The sequence below is a fragment of the Siniperca chuatsi genome, linkage group LG10 (assembly GCF_020085105.1).
Source record: "Siniperca chuatsi isolate FFG_IHB_CAS linkage group LG10, ASM2008510v1, whole genome shotgun sequence".
In the NCBI taxonomy this organism is placed as follows: Eukaryota; Metazoa; Chordata; class Actinopteri; order Centrarchiformes; family Sinipercidae; genus Siniperca; species Siniperca chuatsi.
In genome coordinates, this window is record NC_058051.1 from 29448259 (window position 1) to 29463440 (window position 15182).

The window sequence follows — 15182 nt, forward strand, 5'->3', positions numbered from 1 at the left end:
CAGAGAGGGGAGAAAAGGATCATTTGTGCTACTTTAATGCTTCATTGGGCATGTTCATGTCTGTCAGCAGCAAAGAGGAAGAGGAGGAGAGATGGATAATGAAGGCAGGTTAATGGAGGATAATGATGATGATGATGATAATAGCCTAATCAGCTACCTGGCCGACATCAAATCCCATTTTCCGTACACATCTGAAACTAGACGCAATTAAACGTTTCACACAACACTTTTGAAGAATTTAACTGACGCTGAGAAAGGAGTGGGAAGGGGATAAAAGCTTCTAAGACTAGGGATGTGAAGGGCGTTTCTGACAAAAAAATATCATGAAACTTATTTTAGCAGATTCCTCCGTCTCTCCAAACATTTGTAGCCACAAAGCCTCCGTCTCGGCTGCTTTTCTCGGTGTACTTGCAAGAGTTCCCCCCCCCCAGACAGACAGACAGACACAGAGACACAGAGACAAGTAAGGATTTTAACAAAATGAGTTGAAAGGAGAAAATGAGGAGAGCAGGGACTTTCATTTTCTCCAACTGAGTTTTGTTTCTGTCTAACGTGAATTTTCTGTTGTTTCAAGCAGTTGACTTTGTTTACGCCAAATCAAATAAAGCTTTATAAAAGACACAGTTGCTACAGTTTCCTAATCACTTAAGGACGTGAAGGAGAACTAGCTGCATCAAAAAACTAAATCCTGTCATTGGCAGAGAGGGAAATGGAACAAGTCTCAGGACTTTTTAAAAATGTTGTTGTTGTACGGCAGCCGGTTAGCTTAGCACAAAGACTAGAAACAGTGCCCGGCTCTGTCCAACAGAAACAAAATCCACCTACCAGCACCTCTAAAGCTCACTAATTAACATGTTATATCTTGTTTGTTTAAAATCGAAATGTAAAAATGATAATTCACCATTTTACGGGGGGGTAAAAAGGCCAAGAAATACGACTATTTTGTATAAGCGTGTACAAAAAGCTTATTCCCCAAAATGTCGAATGTTTCCTTTAATGCTGTCTGCACACTATGTAAATAGATTATGTCAACAGCACAAACTGTTTTTTTTTGTTATATGACTGTAGCGTTTCATATATCATCATCTATTCAAACATATAAATGTGTAAACGTGGCACTGACAAAAAAACGTAATGGCAAACCACCTTGAACTATATCAAATCTATTTCCAGACTCGTTTTCTAGTGCAAGTAAAAATAGAGGTAGAAATTTATAGGGCGCTAGAAGGAGGAGGGTAACATCAGATCTAGAGGGAGATGGTGGGAGGTGGAGACAGATGGAAATGCCCTCGGGTGTGTGCTTGTCTGCCGTTATGTCTGTCTGTATAGGCAGCTCAGCCTATACAGAGGTGCGGGTCGAGTAAAAACCTGAAGATGCAAATTAGGCCAGAAATCAACGAACAGAACTATGCAACAGTTATATGCATCCGTCAGCTGCTGCCTTTATGTTTCAAACACGCACACACACACACACAGCTGTCGTAATGATCTGCTCCCAGGTGTGCAAGTGTATGACCTCCCTCGTCTGTCACTGCTCGCCTCAGGCAGCTGCTGTAAATCTAAAAAAAGCTTCCTGTCTGGTTTAATGAGGGTTAAAAACAGATAATGTGTTGACCAGGATGAGCTTTCATGGTGTGAAAACAGTACATGTGGTTAACGCTGGCGGTAAATGTTCGCTTTGGCTTCAGGCTGTCAAAAGAAAATATCCAAATACCACGTGCACCGTTATCCTGTGTCACAGAAGTTTATTTTTAAAGTGTAATGTTATTGAATTCATTTGACTTTCTTGTACTCACTTTAACCTTAATATATTCACATGTAGCTACTAAAGATTTAAAGGATAAATAGGGATAGATAAACATATTTTTCTTAAATACTAGTCCTATTACTTTGTTGATATATTATGCTGAAATACACATCTCTCGATTTTGTTAGCACACAATAGCGCATCCAAATCTGACAAAAGTTTGGGAGAAGTTTGGGATTTTTAGGATCTATAACAAAATCGAGCAGTCTCAGTATTTAGAGGTAAAAAGTACTTTCATCAGAGCTTCTTTTACTATCTAACTAGCTTGCGAGGATATCAAATTGGCTGGACAGCAAGCAGGAAATTGAACTATATTGCACATCAGTTATTGGTACTTTGAATCATTTTACAACACTTAAATCAGACAAATCCAAGTAGGTTGATGTTACCTTAGATAATGTGATGTGTCGTGTCGCTTCACCCGATGTGGTTGCTATCGCCGTTTACATGTGTGGGGGTTTTTTTTTTTTTTTTTTGGTAATGGTACATTTGTACGATAAACATTTCCTGCAAACCACAGTTTTATAGTTTTGTTTTTGTCGTCAGTTTGTAAGTCGGATATTTCATCACAGCTGGTTCCAACTGGTTCCACAAATTATGATTTGTGCCTCTGAGGCAGGCACGTAAAGGAGAACACAGTGACATTTAGGGCCATAAATAATTCACGTCTGCTTCTGCATCTCTCATGATCATTTTGAAACATGTTTCATATGTAGTTGGACTGATATGTTTTTTACATTATTCTAAAAAAAACTGTGCAAACATTACAGTTTATGTTTAATGTCTGTTCCATTTAACAAAGATTGTGTAAGTAAGATTAAGTTTGTGGCAGAGATTTGATCATCAGATTCAGAAATACTTTATTGATCCCCGAGAGGAAACTTATGTTACAGCAGCTCACTGTCACGTCAGTGCACACAGGAATAGAAGTAGCAACTGAGCAAATCAAAATATAATACACTATAATACAGGTCAGAAAATAAATTAAGTACCAAGTGGATATAAGTATAAAATAAAATAAGTGTGAAGTACAAAGTGGGTTTACCGGTTGATGATAATACGGTATAAAGTAATAGTGCATGCACTGTCAAGTTAAGTGCAGCTTATTAAGATTGTAATGAGACGGTGGATATTGCACAGCAGTAATAGAAGTATGAATAAATATCAATAAATAGGGAATTTTAAACTGAAAAGAGTATATTGCACAGGAGTATTAACACAGGATATTGCACAATTATTTCAAGTATTGCAGTGATGTTAATGATCAACGTCCAGTTTAGTGACTTAGGGTCATACAGACTGACACTTAGAGGGAGGAGTTAAATAGTTTGATGGCCACAGGCAGGAATGACTTCCTGTGGCGCTCTGTGGTGCATTCTGGGTGGATGAGTCTTCTGCTGAAGGCGCTCCTTTGTTTGACCAGCACGTCATGGAGCGGGTGGGAGACGCTGTCCAAGATGGCATGTAATTTGGCCAGCATCCTCCTCTCTGACACCACCACCAGAGAGTCCAGCTCCACCCCCACAATGTCACCGGCCTTACGGATCAGTTTGTTGGGTCTGTTAGTGTCCGCTGCCCTCAACCTGCTGCCCCAGCATGCAACAGCATACAGGATAGCTCTGGCCACCACAGACTCATAGAACATCTTCAGCATTGTCCGGCAGATGTTGAAGGACCTCAACCTCCTCAGAAAATAGAGGCGGCTCTGGCCCTTCCTGTAAACAGCCTGAGTGTTCTTGGTCCAGTCCAGTTTGTTATCTAAGTGTACTCCCAGGTACTTGTAGTCCTCTACAATGTCCACACTGACCCCCTGGATGGAAACCGGGGTCGCTGGTGCCTTGGCCCTTCGTAGATGGGCCACAACCAGCTCCTTAGACTTTGTCGCATTGAGCTGCAGATGGTTCTGCTCACACCATGAGTTCCCCACCACAGCCCTGTACTCAGTCTCATCACCACCGCTGATACATCCCACCACAGCAGAGTCATCAGAAAGCTTCTGAAGGTGGCAGGACTCTGTGTGGCGGCTGAAGTCCGTGGTGAAGACGGTGAAGAGGAAGGGAGAGAGGACAGTCCCCTGAGGGGCCCCAGTGTTGCTGACCACGCTGTCCGACACACAGTGCTGCAGGTGCACGTGCTGTGGTCTGCCAGTCAGGTAGTCCACAATCCAGGACACGAGGGGGGGGGGCATTAGCAACCCTGTTAAGAACACCCAACATGAAACAACCACATAAGTTCGATCAGGCAAAAGGAGAATTTCTTGTTTTGAATGGCAGCAAGAGGCTTCTTCTGAACAAGGAAGACAAACTGTAGCTGTATCTCCAACTGCGCTGACTGTGTGCAATACAGGGTGACCACATGTCAAGCTTTATATTGCACTACACAGACATTTGACCCTTTGTCCTGCATATTAAGACAATGTCTAGGGCTGCGATTATTTTTGACAGATATTACGTTTGCGTTGTGATTAGTGGGAACAATCATTTTTGCCTCACAATTTTAATTTTCACTGAAAAAAACCCCGATTAAAATCATGAAGATGTGACTTTTGTTGGGGCCTGTACCAAACAAACATGTTTTCTTACATCTGGAGAACAAGATTTGTAGGCCGGGGCATCTCTGCAGCATTTCATTATAATGATGTTTGTAACATCATTATAATGAAATGAAATAAGTGGATATTGCACTTGGCCATATTGCGATTTCGATAATATTTCGTTTAATTGTGCAGCCCTAGCAATGTCCCATATTTTGAATGGCTTGTTTGATTGCTTCTGATTTAACTTAGTCCCGAGTCAAGACGTTGCCAGAAGCTAATTTCTACCTGGAACAAGAGCCAGAGCAAAAGATGAAGAGCTCTGTCTTGTTTTGATGGTTCACTCCTCACTTCTTTGTGTTTTGGCTTTCTTTCAGTGGCCGTGTAAGACACTCTTTCACTGGGGTGCACTTTGTTAGATTTTCCTGTCATGCAAGTTTAAGTGCCATGCCTTAAATCAAAATGACTGAAAGTTGGGACTAAACAGTCAGACAGACCAAACAGTTTGTTTAGTTACCAAACTAACCAAAATTCTTAGAAATATAACTTCTTCCCATCCTTTTAGCAAGTATGACATAATATTTCTACATTATATTATATTTTTTTGTTGACTTGGGATATAATGTGTTTGAGCAGGATGGAAACGCTACTAATGAAGGAAGATCCATAATATCTCAATCGTACAACTTTTTCGTGGACATTATCTGAAAACCCAACCCGCCCACCATTGAGTCTGGTTCTGTTTGAGGTTTCTTCCTGTTAAAAAGGAAGTTTTTTTCTTGTCACTGCCTCAAGTGATTGGTGGGATTTCTTGAGTCTCTGTAAATAATATAAAGAGTACGGTCTAGACCTGCTCTATAGGAAAAGTGCAATGATAACTTCTGTTATGATTTGGCGCTATATAAATATTGAATCTGTCCCACATTGACCTGCAAAAGCATATTTTTTGTCCCATGCACCTTTGGACTGTTTGCATGTGGAAACATGTGCAGGGGAAACCCAGAGTGGAGTCAGTATCAGAAGTCTTGTGGTTTTACTGGGCAGCTGCCAGGTGTGAATGTGTGTAACTACATCAATGTTAAACAGGAAGTAACTGAAATGAGCTCCACGGTCACTGTGTCTGCACTTAATGCGTTTATTAATGTTTTAATGCGTTTGTTAGAGTGTTGGTATCCAGGATGTGAGCGGTGTAAGTGCAGCTGTGCTGCAGGGTTTCAGATTTTTAAGTATCTGAGAGGACATGGGAGGTCATGTACTTTAATTTAAGGGGAGAATCAGTCATTTTTATTTTTTTTTAATATTCAAGGCTTATGGAGAGACAGCTTTTATAGACTCGTTTAAAAGCGACAAGATTTAAAAAGCTGAATGAAAGCAGCGCAGATCTAACGGGATTCTTTAATTTTTCTACAAAGATTTTTTTTTGCCATCAGAATAATGTGATTGATGAGAAAAATCACTTAAAAATTCTACACAAATTAGACGAAATGAGCAACATCTGGCCTGAAACCGCAGTTACACCCCTGCCTTCCATTCAAACCCATGCCATTTCCTAGACTTGCACACGCTGCAGCTCCAGCCTGTATGAGCAGATGGACAGATTCTTACGTTACACAGTAGTTGTGTTGCAGTTTTACAGCAGCTGTTCTTATCTCTCCACTGCCTCTTTCATCACTTGCTCCTCCTGTTAACCACACTTTCGTCCTGCTCACTCCTCACCTCCGTTCACCTCCAGCACCCCCTCACTCAGAGCCTTTTCACACAAAATCTCTCTCCACCCTCTTCTGCTGTCTGTCCTCCATTCCTGGAATATGACAAGACGCACGCTTGCTCGGCATTCAGGTTTCATGCACGTGGGTGTCTTTTGAATTCATGGTTTGCTAGAGAAGGCTTGTCCAACTCACATTCAGTAGCTAGCATGAGTTTAATACTCAGGCTTTTAATACTGTAGCGTTGTCTGTTCATGTGAAAATAAGGAAACAAAAGTATTAACAATTAAGTAAGAATTAAAATCTTAATTTAAGTTGAATTACCACTTACAAAACATCTTGCAGAGAGATTTAAAATGAAGATTTCCACTTCCAGAAGTGATGGTTTTGAGTGCTGAAATTATGAATCACCTGTGACATGAAATTATTCATTAAAATGTTTTTGTAATGATTAATTGTTTATAGACAATTAAAAAAAAACATTTTCTGGTTCTAGCTTCTCAAATGTAAAGATTCACTGCATTTTGTATCAAAAGGACATTAAATATCTTTGTATTTTGGACTCTTGTTGGTTGGACAAAACCAGCAATTTGAAGCTGACCTGGTAGCTGACCTGGTAGAACGCGTACTATTAAGGCTGAGTCTGTCATGGCGTTGGCAAGCAGGGAACAGGGTATGAACCCAAACGCAGACAGAGGAGGCAGAACGATGACTTGAGTGGTTTATTAAGAGCTTACTGGCAGATACAGGTAGGCAGACCGGAAGACAGGTAGACAGGTTGGTTGGTTGGTTGGTTGGCTGGCAGGTAGTCAGGTAGGTTGGTTGGCAGACAGACATGCAGGTTGGTTGGCAGACAGACAGACAGACAGACAGACAGACAGACAGACAGGTAGGTAGGTAGGTAGGTAGGTTGGTTGGTTGGTTGGTTGGCAGGTAGACAGGTAGGCAGGTTGGTTGGCAGACAGACAGGTAGGATGGTTGGTTGGCAGACAGACAGGTAGGTAGGTTGGTAGGTAGGTAGGTAGGTAGGTAGGTAGGTAGGTAGGTAGGTAGGTAGGCAGGCAGGCAGGCAGGAAGGCAGGTTGGTTGGTTGGTTGGTAGGCAGGTAGGCAGGTTGGTTGGTTGGCAGACAGACAGACAGGTAGGTAGGTAGGTAGGTAGGTAGGTAGGTAGGTAGGTAGGTTGGTTGGTTGGTTGGTTGGTTGGTTGGTTGGTTGGTTGGTTGACAGACAGACAGACAGGTAGGTAGGTAGGTAGGTAGGTAGGTAGGTAGGTAGGTAGGTAGGTAGGTTGGTTGGTTGGTTGGTTGGTTGGTTGGTTGGTTGGTTGGTTGGTTGGCAGACAGACAGACAGGTAGGTAGGTAGGTAGGTAGGTAGGTAGGTAGGTAGGTTGGTTGGTTGGTTGGTTGGTTGGTTGGTTGGTTGGTTGGCAGGTAGACAGGTAGGCAGGTTGGTTGGCAGACAGACAGACAGACAGACAGACAGGTAGGTAAGTAGGCAGGCAGACACACAGACAGGTAGGTAGGTAGGTAGGCAGGCAGGTTGGTTGATTGGCAGGTAGACAGGTAGGCAGGTTGGTTGGCAGACAGACAGACAGACAGGTTGGTAGGTAGGTAGATAGTCAGGCAGGTTGGTTGGTAGGCAGGCAGACACACAGACAGGTAGGTAGGTAGGTAGGTAGGTAGGTAGGTAGGTAGGTAGGTAGGTAGGTAGGTAGACAGGCAGGTTGGTTGGCAGACAGGCAGGCAAGCATAAGTCCAAAAGGTAGACAAGACAGAACCAACATAGCAACAGAGACAAACTGACCAGGAACAAAGGAATCACCGAGACTATATACACAGGTTAGGGTAGGATAACTAGACACAGGTGAACTTAATTAGGGCGGGGCAAACAATCCAAACTGGCGGTAAAAGCAAACAAAGACAGGAAGTAAAACTACCAGACACACAAGGCAAGGAGAATATTTCAAAATAAAACAGAAAAATAACCAAACACAGACCCGCAAACCATGAGTCCTTACCTCATCAGCCTGAGTTGCTGCCGGTCTCTGTCCAATGAAGGCAAAATGCCCCCAAAAATTATCTTAAAAAAAAAAAAAATTAAGTAGCAGTTAGTGGTGGTGTGTTGAGATGATAGTGTCGGTCAGTAGAGCACAACTGATTTTGTAAACAATAAATTGTCGGTATGGGTCTTGCTTCATTGGTCCGTCTGGCACTTTGGTCCAAAGGAAGATTTCTTAATAACCACTTGTCAAATTGCCATAAATTTTGCTTCGGCCCACGATAGGGTACTACATCTTAAAGGTCCAGTGTGTAGGATTTAGTGGCATCTAGCGGTGAAATTGCAGTTTGCAACAATTTGACCTTCCCCCTCTATAGATAAAAACGGCTTATTTTACGGTAACGAAAACACAGCGATTCTTATTTTCAGGCAATTATACACTAATGAAAACATACTTATGAATATTATATTAGATTCAACTTTATTGTCATTACACATGTACAAGTACAAGACAACGAAATGCAGTTTAGGACTAACCAGAAGTGCAATAAGCAAGTGCAGGATATGAAGTGTGTGCATAAATGCAGTATTATGAAAATATTGAAACACTGCATAAATGCAAAAACTAGAGAGACACTGAGCCTCGCAATGTCCATTTCTGACAATAGATCTTCCTAAATGTTACACACTGGACCTTTAAAGACTACTGTCACAATTTCCATGTCATTTTCTGTAAATGTTCATGGTCTCTGGAAGATTATTCCTGATGTTTTCGGTGACCCTGCTGACCCTTTCCTCTCAGTTTCTCTCCCTCTCCTTATTCGTGTCAGCAGTTCTCACTCTCAACCATCTTGAGCGCACACTTCATGCACAAGTTCACTGAGTTAATCTATTATAGGGGAAATTTGGCATCGCAAACGCACTCACACACCACACGCATTCCGCCTGTTTTACGACGTTTAACAATCACAAACAGCCTCAGATACACGAAGCTGTGATTTGCCTTAAAAAGTCAGCACAATCTCACCATTTTCCATCTGTTGCACAGCTGCTCCGTCTCTCTTCTCTCTCTCTACTTTGTTCCATCTGTGTCTCTTTTTGCACCAAATCTCCATTATTTGTAAAATAAAGACTCATCAGGTATGAAACTAAAATCCCACTTTTTTTTTTTGAGCAAACCACATATTCATGCACTCCAGTTTCCCACCACACTGACTTATTTGATATTTTTGTAGCATACAAACCACTGGCTGGCTAACATGTTATTTAAAGGATACTTAACATATGCTGGAAACCCTTTCTTGAGTTAGATTTACAAGATTTATATTAATTTCATATGTGTCTCTCCGGTTAAGTTAGCCTAGCTTAGCACAAAGACTGGAAACAGAGGTATCTTAGTTCCATTAAAAGTGGTAGTGGTCGTATTTATTTAACATCTGTAATCATGGATATATTCAAACAATACAACATCTCATGTCCTCATAGTGCAGTTGATAGGTCTGCTTATTGTAATAACCATTGTAGACCTAATAATTGTTTGCTAACAAGCTAAAATGTGTGTAAATAAGACGGCCTTAGAGCAAGGTAAGCTAGCAGTTTCCCCCTGCTCCCAGTCTTTGTGTTAAGCTAGGCTACACGCGTGTTTTACCTAAAATGTCAGACTTTTCCTTTAAGAATACTTAACATTTATCTAAGAGCTGTTACACGTTTTTATTTTTTCACTGTTAAGAAATGTGTCGTGTTAACGTCATAATGCAAAGGCCGTTTTTAACTTAAAACAAGTAGCTAATTTAAAAGAAGCTATGTACTGTATGTTTCTATCCGGTTTCACTTGTTATCAAGGAGCTACAAATACAACAGTATAAAAAATTGCTAATTTAGGCTTTTTCTTCTAGCAACAGTGTGGAATAATAACCCAAGGTGCCCAAGGCAGGAGGTTTTCCTGTTTAGCCAACATAGTGTGAATGCAAAAATAGCTAGCTTCCTACTATCACTTTAGACAGTGTGTGCTAAAGTGTTAGCATGGAGGGGAGGTTTCTTAACACTCAACAGCATACCTGCCAACACCCGGGTATCTCCCGTATTTCAAGACCAGCCATTTTGTTGTTTCTCCCGGGAAACTCCCATAATTTGCATGGCCCTCAAACTTTATTGTGAATACACGGATCCAAGTTTTGGATGTTTGTTTGACGTCGGATCGTCTGTGAAACACAATCTACACACTACGTACGGTTTTAACCCATCTGCAACCTGGCAACCCGATCCGAGGGGCGTGTGCGCAGCTGCTGTCTGATGGCAGACAGGCCAGCTAACGTTAGCTGTTGTCAAAATGTCAGGGAACGACAGTACGAACAAGATGATTTTTCAAAAGTGCTCATCCCTGTCTTGCCAGGGTCCTATGTTCCCAAGGGTCAGAGATTGGTAAGGGCTATCTTCGCCGTTCAAATTACAATGAAGAACGAAGGGAGACGGACGTTTCAAATGCAGTTTGAACGTTAACAATACGTTCAGCTACTGTGGAGATGTCAGTGTCAAGAAAAATGTCTTGCCCACAAATTTGAAGGCGCAGGTTTTCAAGGAGTATAACATCAGTAGGCTATAAGGTGTAGGCGGGTGATTTCAACATATAGACCCAAGGGAACATACATTGTAGATTTGACCTAGGGACAAAACATTGCTGAGAACATAAAACCTTTTGAAAGGTCTCCTTAAGAGGATATTGAGCTGGGGAACAATCGGACCCTGGGAGCATAGATACTCTTCCTTTCATAAAACACGATGTTGGAAACTTTCCAACCCTCTGAAGTTATTCATCTTTAAGCAGTCTGCCTTTGCACGCAGCAGCTAACAGTTTGTGTTTTATTACCAGTGACATATGTCTCTTACGCCCACATACATACATAAACACACAAACATGCACACGTATTTAGACACACACGCACAGGTGTAAATCTCCCAGGTGTTACCTAAATACATAATTATCTGTACATCTTTTGTATTCGGTCTTCCTCTAACCTTAACTGGCAGTGATCAGCACTTTAAGTGTGATGTCACAAGTTCAAGTCCAAACAGAGCTGAGTCGAGCACGGTTGCTGGGGAAACGCACACGGCAGGTTTCGCGCGTTCTCCTTCACCTGCGATGAAGTGAGAGATGAAGCGATGCAGAGAGAAACTGTAATAAAAGCTTTCCTGCCCACCTTCTGGCCCTGTGCTGACCTTTCTGTACCTCACTGCTTCCTCATGCTAAACAAATGACTCAGATTCATCATCCGAGGTGTTATTCGTGTATGGTTGCTATAGTGTTTGCGTGAGTCAGGTGCTGTTTGCGCCTTTACTGTGACTTTTACAAGAGCAGGGCAAGACATGTGTTTCATTAATATAAACAACGCCCCGGGGGAAAGGAGGGTTTGGCTCCATGTTGCAAAAGATATTCGTGATATTCAAGTAATTTGTCAAGAATGGCTTTGTCGTGAGACCTTTTGTTTGGTTAGTCATGCTTCCTTTTGTTTTCCAAGCAAGACTTGCTGGCAAGACGTAGCTTGAAAAAAATGCTTTGTGTCAGAAAACCTTAAAATATCAGTGATCTAGTGGTGAATATTGCTGGTATCTTATATCTGTGATGCATAAATAGTATACAATATACAATATGTGCATGATAGCTGGTACAATAAGCCAACACGTGGCTGTTGGAAGTTATCCAAGAGGTTTTTGGAAACAGGTGACCCAGTTAAAGAGCTGTCAAAAGTTTCAGGCAAAGCAATCATCTATTGTGCTTTGGGGATTAGAAGATTTGGGATATTCAGCGGTCTGAGCCACAGGATCCACACTCAGCTCAGCGCTAATAGTTTGCGATTATAGAATTACAGGAATATCATGTGACAGTTTAGTAGCAGACATCCTACCTGTACAGCCAGAGGCTCTGGTGTTTACTTCATATTCATCGGGGACAACTGATAGTCTTTATTGGAGGCTTTTTGGGAATGTTGAGCGTTTATGTCAGCTCACTTTCAGGTACTGAGTTGTGCAGCCAGCACATCAAACACACCGTCGTCATCCTCAGCTCTGGGTGGGCCGGCAGGCGAAGGCTGTGGAGGTGTGTTGTCCCTGCCAACGCTTTCTGTTTGTCTCTGCGTTGGACCCAAATCTGACTGATGATCCTTTAAGTCTTTATTCTTTCTTTATTCTTCTTTAGCTTCTGTAAAGTGTTTGCTAGACTTCTGAGGTCCATATAAAGTATCAGTAATAAAAAGAAAGAAAATGTGACTGATCAGGTGTGAGGAGCTTTCCCCAATGTAAATTCCCATTTCAAATTCTTGTTTTAATAAGATCCTCAATGTTCCTCAGCATAGAAACACAGGAGTTTCCTGCATAATGCAACAACGCTATGGGTTTATGTTATGACCATCAGCTTTAATTATTTCCCGCTCAGCAACTCTATTAAACATCAATTTTAAAAGAATCACACAGTGTAATTGAAATAGAAAGACAGAACAGAGCATACATTAGTTAAAAATAGAATGATTTCTCCAATAATAAACAAAAAAACAATATCATATACTTTTATCTTCTCTATTCCTCCTCTCATCTCTTTTCTTCTCGCCTTGCTTTCAGTCCTTTGGCGTCTTTCACATCTTTAGTCCTTCCTTTTCGTCTTCCATGCTGCTGTTCCTCCTCCTCACATCAGTCAATCAGTTCATCAGTCAGTCTGAGCAGCTTTACAGTAAACGTCAGACTGGGTCAGGTTAGACTAGAAGTTTATGAATCACCTTCCTTGACGTTGTCCACCCGCTATCCTCAGGCGCCGCTGAACGGAGACACACCTCCAGCTGTGGGCCTATCAGAGAACGACAGTGGCGTGGAGCTGACCAATGAGAACAGCCCTCTGACCGCGGCCGAACCGCCCTCACCCTTCAGCCCCAAGCAGAACGGAGACGCTGCCTCACCTCAAGGTAACGCACACACACCAACTAAACCCCCAAACCACTTTTTTCAGCTGAAAACTAACGTAAATGGGTATTTTGTAGTGTTGTTGATGGATTGACATTTTAGTGGAAAGTATTTCCTGGGGCAGCTGTGGTTTAGTGGTAGAGCCAATCGGAAGGTCAGCGGTTCAATCTCCCGCTTTCCCCGGCCCACATGCCGAAGTGTCCTTGGGCAAGACAAATTGCTCCCGAGGGCTGTGCCGTGAGTGTGTGTGAATGATTATTTAGTTTCTTTGTACTGATGAGCAGTTCTGCCATCTGTGTGTGAATGCGATATGTAGTGTCGGAAGACTAGAAAGGCGCTATACAAGTCCAGTCCGTTTTCTGTATTTGAATTCTACATATGTTATAAATACGCATAGCGACCGCCCTCTACAGGTTGAAACTCGGCTATTGCAATTGAATTTTGCTATTGGCTGATCTGGAGGCAGGTGACGTATATGGTGGCAGCTTTCATCACCAACCGACACCCCCCTCCCTGCCCCCTCCTATGAAACCAGCGTCTACCGAGTGACTCTACAGACCGTCGGGACTGTAGCTTTGCCAGCTGCAAAGTTTTTGCTAACCCTCCACTTTGTATTTTTCAATTTTGGCGCAATGGTTCGGACCTTTATGACTGTAATGACTGTAGAAGCACCACCAGACTGCATTCTTTCCCTTGATGAATTTCATAAACAGCAGGGCAACGGCTAACTTACGTACTGACACTCCCCCACAGGTGCCTTTTTAAAATATGCTGGGAAGGAGGGAGCTAGCACAGTTTAGGAGATTAGTTACAGTTTAAGTATTTAGACAGTGGATCGGATCAAACCGATTGACCAGTTGACTGAAATCCTTGGTCGTCTGTATGTTTAGGATCACTGACCTGCTGCATTTTTCTGAAATTAGGGAATAAACCGGTTCCTACGCTGTAAAGCCAAACACCTTTAAAGCTGAAATGTATTAATTTAATTCCCTCATGCTGTGAGACTGCTAAATTCATCCCCAGCACTCCCCCATGTAAAATTGTTTTATTTCTATGACTTATTTATTCACAGATCTACTGTATATAATTTTTGTATAAAACGTTTGTTTTTGTGAGGAACTGCAACTAAATCTCGTTTTGCACCCTGTGTTGTTAAATGATAAATAAATCAACCTTGTACCTCGAAACGTATCATTTTAACCTCATTTCATACTCATTGTGCTGCATTACAGAGACAAACTGTGGCTGTCCTGCTGCACTCTGACTGTCTCTGGAAAATATTGAGTTTCTTTTCTGCCATCTGTCTAACCTTCTGTTGATCCTCGTCTCCTCCCAGATGGTAACCAGTGTTCGGGGGGAAGCAGGAAGAGAGGCAGGAAGAAGTCAGAGGAGGAAGAAAGTACCTGGGACTCCTACAGCGAGGTACGACAACCTTACATGGAAGCGTGTTATTATATTTTCCTCTGGGGATGTATAAATGTGACATTCAGTCCACTGAGTGTGTGTGTTTTTCCCCAGGACAAGTCTTCAGGAGCGTCTCAGTTGGGTTTGAGACAGACACCTCGACCCAGAACCATCTTCCAGGCCGGTCTGACGGCGCGCACACGCAACAAACCTCGCAGACAGAACCGCAAACAGGAGCACAGCATGTTACTGGTGGGTGAACACACACACACAGTTCAGTGCTTACAGACACACACCTCACTAGTTTTTATTACCCCACACAGAGATTATTCAGAAATGTGTAATGATTTAAAAAAAAACATTAAAACCATGTGATGTTTTCCATTTGGCTGCTCAAATGCTGCGGTGTGTATTTAAAAAAAAAACATTTTAATCTGCTAGGTTCCCGCCTTGTTTGTGCTTCTGTTTTTGAATCTCTTGCCTTCTGATTTACCAAATCAGGTGCTGTCGTAGTGCACGATCTAAGAAGAACACAACGGAGTGGTACTTTAGACAGGAACGGTCTTTATTATTTGCTGTAACAGTAACTGGGGAAGAGAACTTAGTCCCCCCCGTAGGCACAGAGGACGTGGCAGGTCCGCTCTTGGACGAAGCGGTGAAGTCCCGGACGGAGACAGTGATCCGTGGGGGGGGGGGGCAGCAGGGTCATGAGGTGAGGCCGACAGAGCAGGAAAGGCAGCTGGCTAGAGTAGCGTGGCAGATGGTACAGGAAGACAGTCTTGCA

General features: G+C 42.4%; 1 protein-coding gene across 7 annotated transcripts in view; it reads left to right on the forward strand.

The window, feature by feature from the left end:
• Nucleotides 1-15182, forward strand: part of dnmt3bb.1 (DNA (cytosine-5-)-methyltransferase 3 beta, duplicate b.1) — a 48992-nt gene that overhangs the window by 14218 nt on the left and 19592 nt on the right. For all 7 annotated transcript variants that reach the window (XM_044210180.1, XM_044210179.1, XM_044210183.1 and 4 more), the window contains exons 3-5: nt 12846-12996; nt 14331-14416; nt 14513-14650. In XM_044210180.1, the coding sequence (XP_044066115.1) occupies nt 12846-12996; nt 14331-14416; nt 14513-14650 (375 nt within the window). The remainder of the gene's footprint in view (nt 1-12845; nt 12997-14330; nt 14417-14512; nt 14651-15182) is intronic.